The sequence below is a fragment of the Hippocampus bargibanti genome, linkage group LG09, assembly GCF_051943395.1.
Source record: "Hippocampus bargibanti isolate YZ-2025 linkage group LG09, ASM5194339v1, whole genome shotgun sequence".
Lineage (NCBI taxonomy): Eukaryota > Metazoa > Chordata > Actinopteri > Syngnathiformes > Syngnathidae > Hippocampus > Hippocampus bargibanti.
This window is the reverse complement of record NC_142742.1, coordinates 24,408,896-24,423,294: the sequence shown is the minus strand read 5'-3', so window position 1 is coordinate 24,423,294 and position 14,399 is coordinate 24,408,896. Positions and strand designations below refer to the sequence as shown.

At 44.6% G+C, this 14,399-nt stretch overlaps 1 protein-coding gene across 3 annotated transcripts; it reads right to left on the bottom strand.

Moving 5' to 3' along the window:
• Positions 1-1,088: 1,088 nt before the first annotated feature.
• On the bottom strand, positions 1,089-14,102 carry atg14 (autophagy related 14). 3 transcript variants are annotated; one of them, XM_089003593.1, is made up of 11 exons: positions 13,666-14,102; positions 9,509-9,571; positions 9,377-9,419; positions 9,220-9,301; positions 8,900-9,137; positions 6,984-7,213; positions 5,813-5,930; positions 5,636-5,726; positions 3,350-3,435; positions 3,112-3,286; positions 1,089-2,390 (listed from the first exon to the last, which is right to left on the bottom strand). In XM_089003593.1, exons 1-11 carry the CDS (start codon positions 13,926-13,928, stop codon positions 2,268-2,270), a joined length of 1,512 nt encoding a protein of 503 aa, XP_088859719.1. In that variant the 5' UTR covers positions 13,929-14,102; the 3' UTR covers positions 1,089-2,267. The 3 variants fall into 3 exon arrangements, with proteins under 3 accessions (XP_088859719.1, XP_088859721.1, XP_088859722.1); XM_089003595.1 differs by lacking the exon at positions 1,089-2,390 and adding an exon at positions 2,397-2,993; XM_089003596.1 differs by lacking the exon at positions 1,089-2,390 and having other exon boundaries at positions 3,153-3,286; positions 3,345-3,435.
• Between the last annotated feature and the right edge of the window lie 297 nt (positions 14,103-14,399).

The following is a 14,399-nucleotide window of genomic DNA, read 5'->3' as shown; positions in this document are numbered from 1 at the left end:
TACTTGCTAACACCTGACCATCGCGGCCCAGATTTTCAGGGAGCAGTCCTCATATGCAATGAGGAGACGCGTCTTTGAGAAAAGGAGGTTTATTAACACAAAGTGATGACAACCTTTGGGGGAATGGACTTACAATGAGAGAGTCACACTTCCATTCACTGTTTCGCCGTATAGCGCCGATTGCTGGTGAGAACTTTTCCTGGTAATACTAATAATAATCCATTTCATTTCTAAGCGCCTTTCAAAACTCTCAAGATCACTTCATAGTCACAGGATAAGTTTTTCTATGGGTGAGCAGCGGCAGCCACACGCGCCAGAGTTCACTCAACCCGGAAGAAACTTAAATAGATAGAAAGCTAGCTAGCTAATAGAATGATAGATAGCTAGCTAATAGTTAGCTAACTAGATAGCTAATATGTTTCCTGACTCAAATAGCTAGCTAGCTCGCTGTATTGCTAATAGCTATCTCTCTAGCTAGTTAGATAGCTAATAGATAGCTTTGTAGCTAGATTGCTAATGTTTCCTGACCCGTCCAGTTGCAAATGGCACAGTGATACCTCAGCTTACGAACTTAATTGGTTCCCAGAAAGTGTGTGTTAGGCGAAGTTTGTCTGCCAAACATTTATTTCCCATTAGAAACCATTAAAATGAGAATAGTCTGTTCCCAGGTCCCCATAAAATATAATTTTCTACTAAATAAGCCTAAAAACTACACAAAATATACCATATTTTATGTATAATAAATGTGCTATTGGATTGTAATTAAAGAAATAAACTGTACTGGATAATGAAGTCCTTTTATTTACCTTTGTGATGGTAGTTGATGGCTTGATGGAATGGAGTGGGAGGAGGAGGGAGTGAGTTACTGTTTGGAAGGAGAGTCACCTTCCATAAGGTCTGTCCTCTGCTAGCTGCTTTTGGTTAATCCAAATCAACAGAAGTTTTTCAACCTCTTCTATTGCTTGAGACCGTCGCTTAGACAACACAAAAACAAACGTTCAAACGGCAAACGGCAAAATGTTCATGAGCTAAAGCGTTCGTAAGCTGAGGTATCACTGTATTTTCTTTTTCTTTACTTCAGCGCCCACTTGAAAGTCCTGTTACTTTATTTTCGCTTCAAACTTTCGGAGAAAATATTACCACTCACTAAAAAACAAGATAACAAGCAATGTCCGCATAAATCCGCGTGAAGATTAGCTGCAGTCTTTTTTGACCATGAGGTCACATTGGAAGTTCTTAAAAAATAAAAAATAAAAACAAATCCATTGGTCTTGAAAAAGTGTGGCGGCCAAGCAGGCTGTTTTGCTATAATAATAATAATAATAATAAACATTTCATTTCTAAGCGCCTTTTAAAACTCAAGGTCATTTTACAGTCACAGGATCAGTTTTTCTGAGCGTGAGCAGCGGTAGCCACACGCGACAGCGTTTACTCAACCCAGAATAATTCAAAATGATAGAAAGCTACCGAGCTAGGTAATAGAATGCTAATAGATAAATAGCTAACTAGATAGCTAATATGTTTCCTGACTCAAATAGCTGGCTAGCTAGCTGTATTGCTAATAGCTAACTCTCTAGCGAGCTAGATAGGTTATAGACAGAAAGCCCATCTAGCTAATAGAATTCTAGATAGCCAGCTAATACATAGCTAGCAAACTAGATAGCTAATGTTTCCTGACTCAAATAGCTAGATAGCTATATTGCTAATAGCTAGCTCTCGAGCTAGCTAGATAGCTAATAGATAGCTAGTATGCTTCCTGACATTTTGATTCATTTTAAGCCCCTCCCACCCTAAAAAAGCTAGTCAGTCATCATGAGGTGTGGGGATGGACCATCACTTGAGCTATCTGGCTATCTAGCTATCTATCTGGCTGGTTACCTACCTAGCTATCTATCTGGCTTCCTAGCTAGCTATCTATTTGTTATATATTAGCTATCTAACTAGCTAGCTAGCTAACTTTCTATCTATTTGAGTTATTCCGGGTTGAGTGAATGCTGGCGCATGTGGCTGCCGCTGCTCACCCACAGAAAAACTGATCCTCTGACTGTAAAGTGACCTTGAGAGTTTTGTAAGTCGTTTAGAAATGAAATGGATCATTCTTATTGCTATTATTATTAAATGGCTGAAGAGTTGTTAGCGTGCCCAGATAAAAAAAAGGCTAATGTCAATCACAAGAGCCATTTGTTGCCATGGTAATCACTGTCTTCTTTTTCTCACACATTCCGAAAAAAAAATGGCGTTTGTCCTCCCTCATCCAAGTGGAAACCTCAGCGTTGACCTGCGTAGGCTCGGAACCAGGATGTGACGGAGGCGGCGGCGGACGAGATCATCCCTCCCGTGATGACGGACGGCTGGGACACTTGCAGTGCACTCTGGGAAAGGTCCATCGGCTGCAAGTGGGGGCAACAGCGGCTTCACATTAGTCAAAGTCAGCTTTATTGTCAAATATGCTAATATGTATGACATACAGCACAGATGAAATTACCGTCTTCTCGGACCCAGAATGCAAGGCTCTTATTACTAATTACTTTAACAAACATAATAAACATGAAAACGCCAATTTGCCGGGAGAGGGGCGCCGTTGCGTGTTCACGCGCCGCCATCTTGGGAAACAAAAAAACAAACAAACACGAAGCTGTAGCATCCATTGACGAAAACACATTGTCTCACATCTCCCGTCCCACATAAATCCGCTTCAATTCCAAGCCGCGACAGTTCCACATACGCATCGCCGCTCTGCGCTGACGCTGCTTTCTTCTTATCGCGGGCTCCTCAAGCCACGCATCCATCCAACCGCAGACTGTCCAACAGCACTGACCTTTCCGCTGAACAAAGCGAGGCTGTGAACCTCATTTGCATGTTACAAAGGCGTGACTTGCTCATGAGCGGCAAAAAAAGGTTTGTTTATGGTCCACTTTTTGGAATCCGGCACATTTGGTCCGAAATGCCACTTTTGCAGCATTCGCCATCGACAAAATTTATCGGCTGATTCACTGGGGAAAAAAAATGGCTGCCTTGATGTAACTGAAGGGTAAAAATAGATAGATAGATAGAGATGGATAGTGAGAAATAGATAGAGATAGAGAGAGAGAGAGAGGGGCGGGGGGCTACCTGTGAGGGGATGTCGCAGAATCGCGGACTGGGGACGGTCTCCCAGTCGGTGCCGAGGTCGGTCTCGTCGTCGGTGACGGCCTCGTCGCCGCTCACCTCGGCGGCTCCCGAGGCCTCGGGCTCCACGAACTCCATGGACTCCTCCAGGTCGGCGCTCACCTCGAACGGACCCGTCCTGAAGCAGAGGCGGCACGGTCGGCGCTCGATGGCCGCGTTGCCGTGACGACCGCCACCTCACCTGCCCAGGTTGGGGTTGGCGGCCGAGACCAGGAACATGATGTTGCGCAGGGTGTGGTGGGGGTGCAGCTTGTCGCAGTCCACGTGCTGAGTGCAAAACAACCGCAGGCTTTTGGAATCACCGTGTTTTACCATATACAAGTAACATCCGAGTTACGACCGGGTTCCGTTCCGACAAAACGGTCCTAAGTCAAACGGTCGTAAGTCGAAATCCAGTCAAAATGGCTGACGTGACGTTCACAACAATGCACAGGTAACATCCGAGTTGTGATCGGGTTCCGTTCCAACAAAACGGTCGCAAGTCGAAATCCACTCAAAATGGCCGACGTGACGTTTACACCAATATACAGGTAACATCCGAGTTACAACCGGGTTCTGTTCTGACAAAATGGTTGTAAGTCGAAATCCACTCAAAATGGCCGACGTGACGTTTACAACAATATACAGATAACATCCAAGTCACGACTGGGTTCAGTTCTGACAAAATGGTCGAAGTCGAAATCCAGTCAAAATGGCTGACGTGACGTTCACAACAATGCACAGGTAACATCCGAGTTGTGATCGGGTTCCGTTCCAACAAAACGGTCGCAAGTCGAAATCCACTCAAAATGGCCGACGTGACGTTTACACCAATATACAGGTAACATCCGAGATACAACCGGGTTCTGTTCTGACAAAATGGTTGTAAGTCGAAATCCACTCAAAATGGCTGACGTGACGTTTACACCAATATACAGGTAACATCCGAGTTACAACCGGGTTCTGTTCTGACAAAATGGCTGTAAGTCGAAATCCACTCAAAATGGCCGACGTGACGTTTACAACAATATACAGATAACATCCAAGTCACGACTGGGTTCAGTTCTGACAAAATGGTCGGAGTCGAAATCCAGTCAAAATGGCTGACGTGACGTTCACAACAATGCACAGGTAACATCAGAGTTGTGATCGGGTTCCGTTCCAACAAAACGGTCGCAAGTCGAAATCCACTCAAAATGGCCGACGTGACGTTTACACCAATATACAGGTAACATCCGAGTTACAACTGGGTTCTGTTCTGACAAAATGGTTGTAAGTCGAAATCCACTCAAAATGGCTGACGTGACGTTTACGCCAATATACAGGTAACATCCGAATGACAAAATGGCTGTAAGTCGAAATCCACTCAAAATGGCCGACGTGACGTTTACAACAATATACAGATAACATCCAAGTCACGACTGGGTTCAGTTCTGACAAAATGGTCGGAGTCGAAATCCAGTCAAAATGGCTGACGTGACGTTTACAAAAATGTACAGGTAACATCCGAGTTACAACCGGGTTCTGTTCCGACCTAACGGTTGTAAGTCGAAGTCAATTCAAAATGGCCGACGTGATGTTTACACAACAGGATAGTATACGATGTCAATCTGTTGTTTTTAAACAACGTTTTTGATTGAATACGATTATATACCAAGCTCTTTACACTTCATTCATACATTTGATCACTTTTAGTGTCATTTTTATCTTTTTATAAAATAATATCCGACTTTCGCCTAACTCAACCTACAACCATGACCTCCAGACCCTATTTTTAATTTTTTTTTCCGGTCCCAAGCCCGGATAAATACAGAGGGTTGTGTCAGGAAGGGGATCCGACGTAAAACCTTGGCCAAAACAAACATGCGGATCAAACCTCTAAAGATGGAGGCCACTGACTTGCTGTGGCGGGGGGAGTTTGCGTGTCATTTAGCCTCCAAGTCTCTATTCAACATTTTGAATGGATTTCGACTTACGACCATTTGTTTGGAACGGAACTCGGTCGTAAGTCGGATGTATTTCGTATTTTTATGACTGTATAACTGTTCCTGTAATGTATACAAAACTGTTTACTGTACAGTTCATTTATAAATGTTATACTTAGCTTTTAGTGTCATTTTTATCATTTAATGTTGAAAAATCGCTCTCCCTGCTAATGGACAGAAGAGGTCGCCTGATACACACGCTCGGACTGAGGCGGACGCAGAAGGAAAAAAGCAGTGTACAGTACTACAGTAGACGGTATCTGCACTGTATAACTACTGTATTGAGTGTCATCACGCTGTAGATTGCTGTGCGAGTGCGTGACATGCTGGCTGGCCAAAATTGTAGTTCGCGTTGCCGGGTGATGGTTGTTGCGGTGCCAGGCGTAGAAGTAAAAAAAATGGCGGTGGTGGTCATAAGTACGGGTGGTCGTAAATCGCGCCGGTCGTAACTTTGATGTTACCTGTATCAGGCGCACCGCATTATAAGGTGTGGGAGGGGTTACCTGTGAGAAGCACAGGTGCAGCGTGTTGGTGTTGAGCTTGCTGAGGGCGCGTGTGAAGCGGAAGCGACTCAGGCTTTCGCCGCAGAATTCACTGAAGGGTGGGGGACAAAAAAATGATAAGGAGGCGACTGGGGGGGGGGCGGGGTCACAGCTTCCTGTCGGCCCCCCCCCCGGCACCTGTTGCACAGCTTCTTGGGAAGGCCGACATCCAGGATGTGCGACAAGACGGTGAGCAGCTGTGTGGCGTAGCACAGAGCAGCGCTGATGGTGTGGGCTGGGTTGATGTGGTCCAGTTCTGGAAAAGGCAACACGGAGGCGTAAAAACTGGACTACAGTGATACCTCGGTTTACGAACCCCTTGGCATACAAACTTTTCGGTTTACAAACGTTAAATTTATGACAATTTTACCTTGGCATAACAACTATTTTTTCGGGATACACACGGAACGCCACAATGAGTGACGTGTCGTTCGCGAACGAGCCCGTTCTCCTAACAAGGAAATGGCAGCAGACTTGTTTTTGTCCCCTAATCCCCGCCCCCAGTCTTCGGTTAAAGCCATGTGATTGGTCAAGAACGCAGCAGTGAGGGGGCGTTGAAGATTAAAGAGACAGGCATACGACAGAGAGTGAGTGAGAAAATCGGAAACACTCATTTCAACTTTGATAGTTAAAAGGCAAAGTGTAGACTGCAAGGTTAAAATATCCCATCAATCAGGCTCCACAAATAACCCGCACAAGCAATCTGTACACTTGACGCAAAAAGCTATCAACCCAGCTAAACAGAACACAAATGATGAGGAACAAGGTAAAATTATCGCAGAGAAAGCACGGCAACTTCACTCGGATATCGTCAAGAGACAACCTGGAAGTTCGTCATCCATTGATGATTTTAAGGCTAGCCACGGATGGTTCGAGAACTTGAAGCGTCGTACAGGGATTCATAGTGTCATTCGTCATGGTGAGGCAGCCAGTTCTGACGATAAAGCTGCCAAAGCTTACAAGGAATCATTCCTCAAAATGGCCACTCCATTCCATCAAGCCATCAACAACCATCACGTAGGTAAATAAAACGAGTTTATTTCTGTAATTATAATACCGTAGCGCATTTATTATACATGAAACAAGGTATATTTTGTGTAGTTTTAAGGCTTAGAAAATTAGAAAGTAGAAAATTATGTTTGATGTGGACCTGGGAACGGATTATTCTCATTTTTAATGCTTTCCTATGGGAAATTATTTTTTGGGATAGACACTTTCCGCCTTACACACTCTGTCTGGGAACCAATTAAGTTCGTACGCCAAGGTATCAGTGTACAAGAGAAAAACCACGCGACAGGGCGACACCAACCGGGGCCGTGCTTGCTGCTCTTGTCGTCCGCCCAACCGTAGTAGGCCGAGCAGTCCCCGTTGCTGGGCAGGGTGACGGCGGGGCCCGTGATGCTAACGCTGGTCTCCCCGTTCTGGTCGTCCCAGATCCAGCGGCCCGACAGGTACGTAGTTCGCCGCGCCTCCGCCAGCTCGCTCACCGTGCTGGACGTCAGCGCCGCGTCGCACTCGGAGACCATGTCGGCGGGGTCCCTGGTGGGACATCATTAATAATAATCATCATCATCATAATACATTTCATTTAGAAGCGCCTTTCAAAACTCTCAAGGTCACTTTATAGTCACAGGATAAGTTTTTCTGTGGGTGAGCAGCGGCAGCCACACGCGCCAGCGTTCACTTAATCCAGAAGTAACCCAAATAGATAGAAAGCTAGCTAGCTAACAGATAGCTCAATAGATAGCTCAATAGCTATATAGTTAATAGATAGCTAGGTAGACAGCTAGATAGCTAATAGATAGCAAATAGATCGTAGGTAAATCAGCGGCGGCAGCCACACGCGCTAGCGTTCACTCAACCCGGAAGTAACTCAAATATATAGAAAGCTAGCTAGCTAAGAGATAGCTCAATAACTTGATAGCTATATAGATAATAGATAGCTAGGTAGACAGCTAGATAGCAAATAGATCGTAAGTAAATCAGCAGCGGCAGCCACACGCGCCAGCGTTCACTCAACCCGGAAGTAACTCAAATAGATAGAAAGCTAGCTAGCTAATAGATATCTAGATAGATCGCTCGATAGCTATATAGACAATAGATAGATAGCTAGATAGACAGATAGCGAGCTAATAGATAGCAAATGAATCAGCAGTGGCAGCCACACGCGCCAGCGTTCACTCAACCCGAAAGTAACTCAAATAGATGAAGAGCTAGCCAGCAAATAGATAGCTCTATAGCACTATACCTAATAGATACCTCGCTAAATAGCTAGGTAGACAGATAGATAGCTAATAGATAGCAAATAAATCAGCAGTGGCAGCCACACGTGATAGAAAGATATATCAAATAAATTTGTACATAAAAAAAAAAAAAAAAATCGAGAACCGAATACCCAACCAGGCCCCATCGAGGACATTAGCACGCTAATCGGTGCAAAACCGAAGAGATCATCCATGATAGATTTTGATATTTTTCTATGCAATGCCGGACAGTCTGCGGCTGGTTGGATTCATGAGCGTCAGCGCAGAGCGCCCATGTGTATGTGGATTGGTCGCAGCTTGGAATTGAAGCGGATTGACGTGGGTCAGGAGATGTGAGACAATCTCTTTTGGTCAATGGGTGCTACAGTTTCGTGTTTGCTTTCAACATTTAGCTTGTAGCAGACGTGCACATTTCACCAATGACGTCCATTGTCCACTGGTGAAAAGGAGGCTTTGATCCTCTCCGCTTTCATTTAGAACTGCTTCATACAACAAAGAGGGTGAAGAAAGCACTTGAGATTGAATGACTGTTGTGTCACATTATTTGATTTTGTTGTTTTGGACTCAAGATGGCGGCCGCATGAGCGGCTGCCTTTACAGCAGCTCCTGTCTTTTGTTTTTCTATTTCTTCCTTTCCGCTTCCTTTGATCACTTTGTCTGTTTTTTGTGTTGTGTCACATTATTTGTTATTTAGTTTTTGTTGTTGTCAAGATGGCGTCGCGAGAGTGGCTGCCTTTACAGCAGCTCCTTTATTTTGTTTTTCCTGCTGTGAAACGTCAATTTCACCACTGAGGGACTTATAAGACTCATGTAATCTAATAAAAAAGTGAACTTTGGTATTTGGGGGAGGGGGGGGGGAGAGAAACCACACCACTAAAGATCCACCAAGCAACAACTGATGCACCACCCAGCACGTTTGTAGGCGAATGACCCACGCAAGATGGCCGCCGGCCTAGCTCACCTGCTGCAGGCCTTCTCTTCCCGCGTGGGGAAAATGTGCGCCATCAACTCTGCCACGTGATCACGGCGGGTAGCCGCCAGCTGCGCCAGGTGCCCGTCCAGCTCGTGGCGCCGTCGCTCCAGCAGCTCGCCCAGACGCCGGTTGTGCCGCTCGATTTTCTCTTGCTTCTGCCGGTGACGGTTAGCGCGGCGCTGGAGGCGCTGGCGTTCCTCTTGGGAGGTCAGCAGCAGCTCCTTGTCTGCCGTCCATCATCAGGGATGTTTTTTAGCGGCGGCCATTATACGTTGCCAAAAAAAAAATGTTGACGTCCGTCGGCTCACCGCTCTTGACTTGTTGGTGCGCGCATGTTAGCGCTTGGTTTATCTGCTCCATCTTCAGGCGGCACCACATGATCTTCCACTTCTACGGACACACAAACGCCTTCGTTAATGGTTTGTTGTCAAAACCACGTCGCCGACGGCTACTCGTCAAACTCACCATCTCATCGGACCGCAACTTCCTGTGCATGGCGCGAATGACCCTGAGGAGGAGGAAGGTCACATCTCAACTGCCGCCGGTTGTGTGACCGCAGACCGACGGACGTTGCTGAAAAACAATAATAAAAATCACCTGTGCTGCAGTTGTTCCTTCTCTTCTTTCAGCGTCTTGAGCCGTGCCGTCTTGTCTGCGCACCTGCAATGCGGACATAAGGAAAAACTGATCCTGTGACTGTAAAGTGACCTTGAGAGTTTTGAAAGGTGCTTAGAAATGAAATGGGGGAGGAATAATGTTATTTATTTTGACCAAAAAAAGTGACACTGCCATCTAGTGTCGTTGATATGTAAGTGCACAAAATTAAAAAAAAGCGTTTGGCAGCGCCTCGATGGTCATTGCACTGCTCATTGCAAGAATCAAGACAAGGCAAGAGTAAAATCCCACCGGACCCTACGCACCCTGCCCACCACCTTTTCCAGCGAGTCCCCTCAGGCAGGTGTGAGCGATCCACTTCAACTATCTATCTATCTGGCTAGCTATTTGCTGTCTAGCTGGCTATCTGGCTGGCTATTAGCTATTTATTACCCAGCTAGCGAGCTTTCTATCTACAGCAGGGGTGTCAAAGTCATTTTTTGCCGCGGGCCACATTGTAGTTATGGTTTCCTCTCGAGGGCCGTTATGAATTTGGGGAACCCATTAGAATGTTTAAATCCCTTCAAATATTACATATAGAGCAAATTAATGAATAACTCGTTTTCAAATCTGAAGTCAAGAATAATGACTTTTATTGTGGTTGACATCCAAGAATATGAAATTTTGGCTCAGATTTTAGCAATAATCATGGAATTTAACAAGTTTGATTTGCTTTCGCGGGCCGAAAAAAATCATGTGGCGGGCCGGATTAGGCCCGCAGGCCTTGACTTTGACACTTGTGATCTACAGTAAAGTCTTGTTATATCGATATCGGTTATATTGATAATACTGCTTATTACGATACTATTTTCATTTCCCGTGCACATTTCCAGTCTTTTTATGTATAATTAGTTCCGTTTAGTACGATTGATGGTTATTACGATAATCCGGTTACTATGGTGCTCTTTTTCATCTCCCGCCGGCCATTTTGCTATGTTTATATCGATACAAAAGGTAAATCGATATTTGCTTAGGGGTTTCTATACAGCACCACCATTATCGAAATCTGTATCGGTCGCGCCGTTGGTCGACTTGGTCACATGACTTGGTCACGCGACTTGGTCACGCGACTTGGTCACGTGACTTGGTTACGTGACCAGCTCCCGTGTCTTGCTGTGTAGCAGACGCCATTTTCTACTCTCTTCAACCACCGCAAAAAGAAAGAATTGTGACCTCGGAAGGAAATACAGTGAGACCTCAACTTACAAACACCTTATATTACAAACTTTTCATCTTACACACGTCAAATTTCTGAAAATTAAACCTTATAATAAGCACTATTTTCATAATACACACCCACCACGGCTGGCGGAGTGATCTTCGGCGGAAGCACACGACCGAACAGCACCAGAGTTACCAACAGTCCTTATGGAAGGTGACTCTCCTTCCATAAGCCATCAACGACCATCAAAAAGGTAAATGAAACTATTTTACAGCAGTTTATTTCTTTAATTACATTCCGCATGTCATGTGCCTCTCTTTCCAAACAGCAATTCCCTTTGACCTTCGACCTCCAACGCCATTCCATCGAGCCATCAATGACCATCACAAATGTAAATAAAGTGACGTTATGATACAATGCAGTGTATTTCTTTCATTACAATACAATAGCACATTTATTATACATAGAATAAGGTATGTTGTGTGTAGTTTTAAGGCTTATTTAGTTGAAAAGTATGTTTTATGGAAACCCGGGAACGGATTATTCCCATTTTAATGGTTTCCTATGGGAAATGTTTTTTTGAGATACACACTTTTCACCTTACACACTCTGTCTGGGAACCAATTAAGTTTGTAAGTTGAGGTCTCACTGTACAAGGCAATCGTGGCTGTTGAGGAGAATCCAACACGAAATCAAAGCCAAGTATGCCCCAGAAGATTCCCATAATGACGATGATGATGAAGATGAAGAAGCAACTGAATACACACCTATTACAACAAAGACACAAGCGTTGCAATGTGCTATGGACACGATCTTACTTAGAATCCAGAGAAAATGAATCAGGTTTTTTTTTTAGAAACGTTAAACAAGATTGAATCGTTTGTGTTAAAAGGTGAAAATGGGAAGCAGAAGAAGATTGAATATTTTTTTTGAAATTGCATAATAAGATGTAAGCGTGGCAGTTTCCCTGTTGCAGTGTTATGTACATGTACACTGTACTTTACAGTATATGAATGCAATCGTTTTTTGCAACAATCTTTATTGTTTAGTCTGATGAAGCGTGATGATTTTGAAAATTACTGTACATGCCATACTGTATTAAAGATTCCCCAGTCACATAACCGGCTTCCGTGTTTCTGTCACAATAAAAAAAAGGCGTAGCAGAGCTCACGTCTTTCTGCTGCAATAGCATCTGAAACATACTGTACTGGCATGGCAAATGTTGCGCACAGTCGCTGCTATAGCGGGTCGCTCTTTTTAATAACAAACAGAGCAGTTATCACATACAGATACAAACAGGAGCTGCTGTTACGCCACAGCACAGCCATTCTATTCAGGCACTCTCTCGAACCCCGTTGTCGGGTCCTCCCATGCCCCAGTCACGTAACCAGCTTCCGTGTTTTGATCTGTCGACGCGAGCACAATAAAAAAAAAAAAAGCCGTAGCAGAGCTTATATACAGTACTGTTGTTCAACAGCAATTTCAACCATGGGGAAACGTGAGAATTGTGATATCCGAATAACGTACAAGGCAATTATGGCTGTGGAGGACAATCCAACAAGCAAATCATTCATCGCGAAAGAGTTTGACGTGCAGCAGAATACTTCATCAACGTAAGTAATGTAAACATTGCAGTTTTGGTTTTTCATCCATGTATTTAATTGTGTTGCATTCAGATATCTTTATCGCTTGCAACAATCACTGTTTTTCATATGTTCGGACATGCTGACGTTCGTGGTTTCGTTTCAATAGAACAACGTGAGGATTTTGCATTGGTTGCATTTTTGAAAGGAAATAGTCATTAAAAAGTGTAAAGATGTTTTTATTTTATGCACAAGTTTATTTTTCACTTCACTATAGTACAAAAAGCATGCTAGATACGCAATCCATGAACCCAATGATAAAATTACGTGTTGCCCCCCCCCCTTTTTTTTAATGCAGTTCGGCGCAGGACGGATATATCGATAGTCCGGTTATATCGACATTTTTTACGACTCCCGAGAATATCGATATAACGAGACTTTACTGTATTTGAATGACTTCGGGGTTGAGTGAACGCTGCTGCTGCGGCTCACCCCAGAAAAAAAACTTATCCGGCGACTGTAAAGTGACCTTGAGAGTTTTGAAAGGCGCTTATGAAATGAAATCTATTATTATTATGAAATGAAATAAATGGCGTATAATAAAAATAATGGATTCCACAGTCCACAAAAAAAACTCCGTCAGAGCATGGTTCGAGAACGTCAAGGTGAGTGGTTGAAAAACAAAAACAAATAAAAGCTGAAAAAACAAAAGTCTGACATTATAGTCGAATTCCACGTTATTTGATTAAGCAGAGTAGCATTTCTGGAGGATGTTTGGACGGGGAGGGGGTGAAGGCTTTTGTGATATCTCTTGTTTCTATTTATAATCATATTTTATTTATTATTGTATGAGTTTTTTCTATGCTTGTATGTGACTGTAAAGTGTCCTTGATTGCTTTGAAAGGCGCTTGAAAATAAAATGTATTATATTATTATTTGGGCAGGAAGTCATCGACAGCACTCGGCTAACTGCTAGCAAAGCTCGTATTAGCCTCAATGCTAACGCGACCAATTTGGCTAAAATGGCGACGGGGACGTAAAAACACGCTAAAGTACTCGACAATGGAGAGTTAAGCGTCGTGGGGGTGGACATCTTGAAGAAAAGAAACCAGTCAATCATTCCCTATCACGGGTGGTCATGTTTTGCGTATGCGATGTTGCTACGCGAACGTCGTTATTATTATTATTATTATTACTATTATTATTCGGAATTCATCCGGGCATCTGCGTCGTTTAAAGATGGAGCTTTTATTTTTTTTACGACGTAACGACCAACTCCAAACATCATCCGGATAGACCGCTGCGGTCGGTCACGAAAGCGCCCGCCCGTCCGCGCGGTTCCGCGTCGCCCTCACCTCTCCGCGTTTCTGCCGTCCAAGTAGACGAAGTCTCCGGCCCGCACGCAACGGGCACACGTCAGCCTCCGGCGGGACGTGCTGCACAGGGGGCACCGCTCCACCGCCACAAAAAGACCCTCCGCGTCATCGACGGACTCGACCATGACTCCGGCGGTCGCCGCGGCCTGAAGCGAGCGAGGCGGCGCGGGCGGCGGCCTGCCAGCCGGACGCGAGGCTGCTCCGTCGGCATCGAGCAGCGGCAGCCCCGCTGAGGACGCCATGCCGGCGCGGGATCAACACCAAATTCGCTTTATCGCCACCCCTCTTTCTTTTTCTTCTTCTTATATATCAGCTAACGTAACTAAACGACGACACTAGTGAGGCGCTCATGTTGACGTCCAAAGTTGTTTTTGAGTCTGCGTCCGCGCGAGACCAGCAAACACGGCGCTTCCGGGTTGTTTTGTTTATGTCGTGACGTAATATGGAGGGGAGTGGCTTCCGGGTCAACAATGGCAACGCGCGTGCTGGCTTGTTTTCCTCACGTGACCAAACCGTTTAATAATAATAATAATAATAATAATAATAATAATAATTGTTGCGCTTGACATTCTTGAAGCAGTCCTAGCGTTTAAACAGTCACCAAGATACGTCTGTGTAAGCTCTCAGTCGTACAGGAATGGTCCATGGATGAAAAGGTTTCTTCAGCCGCCATCTGTACTTCTTTGAAGGTGTCGGACATTTCGCTTCCCATC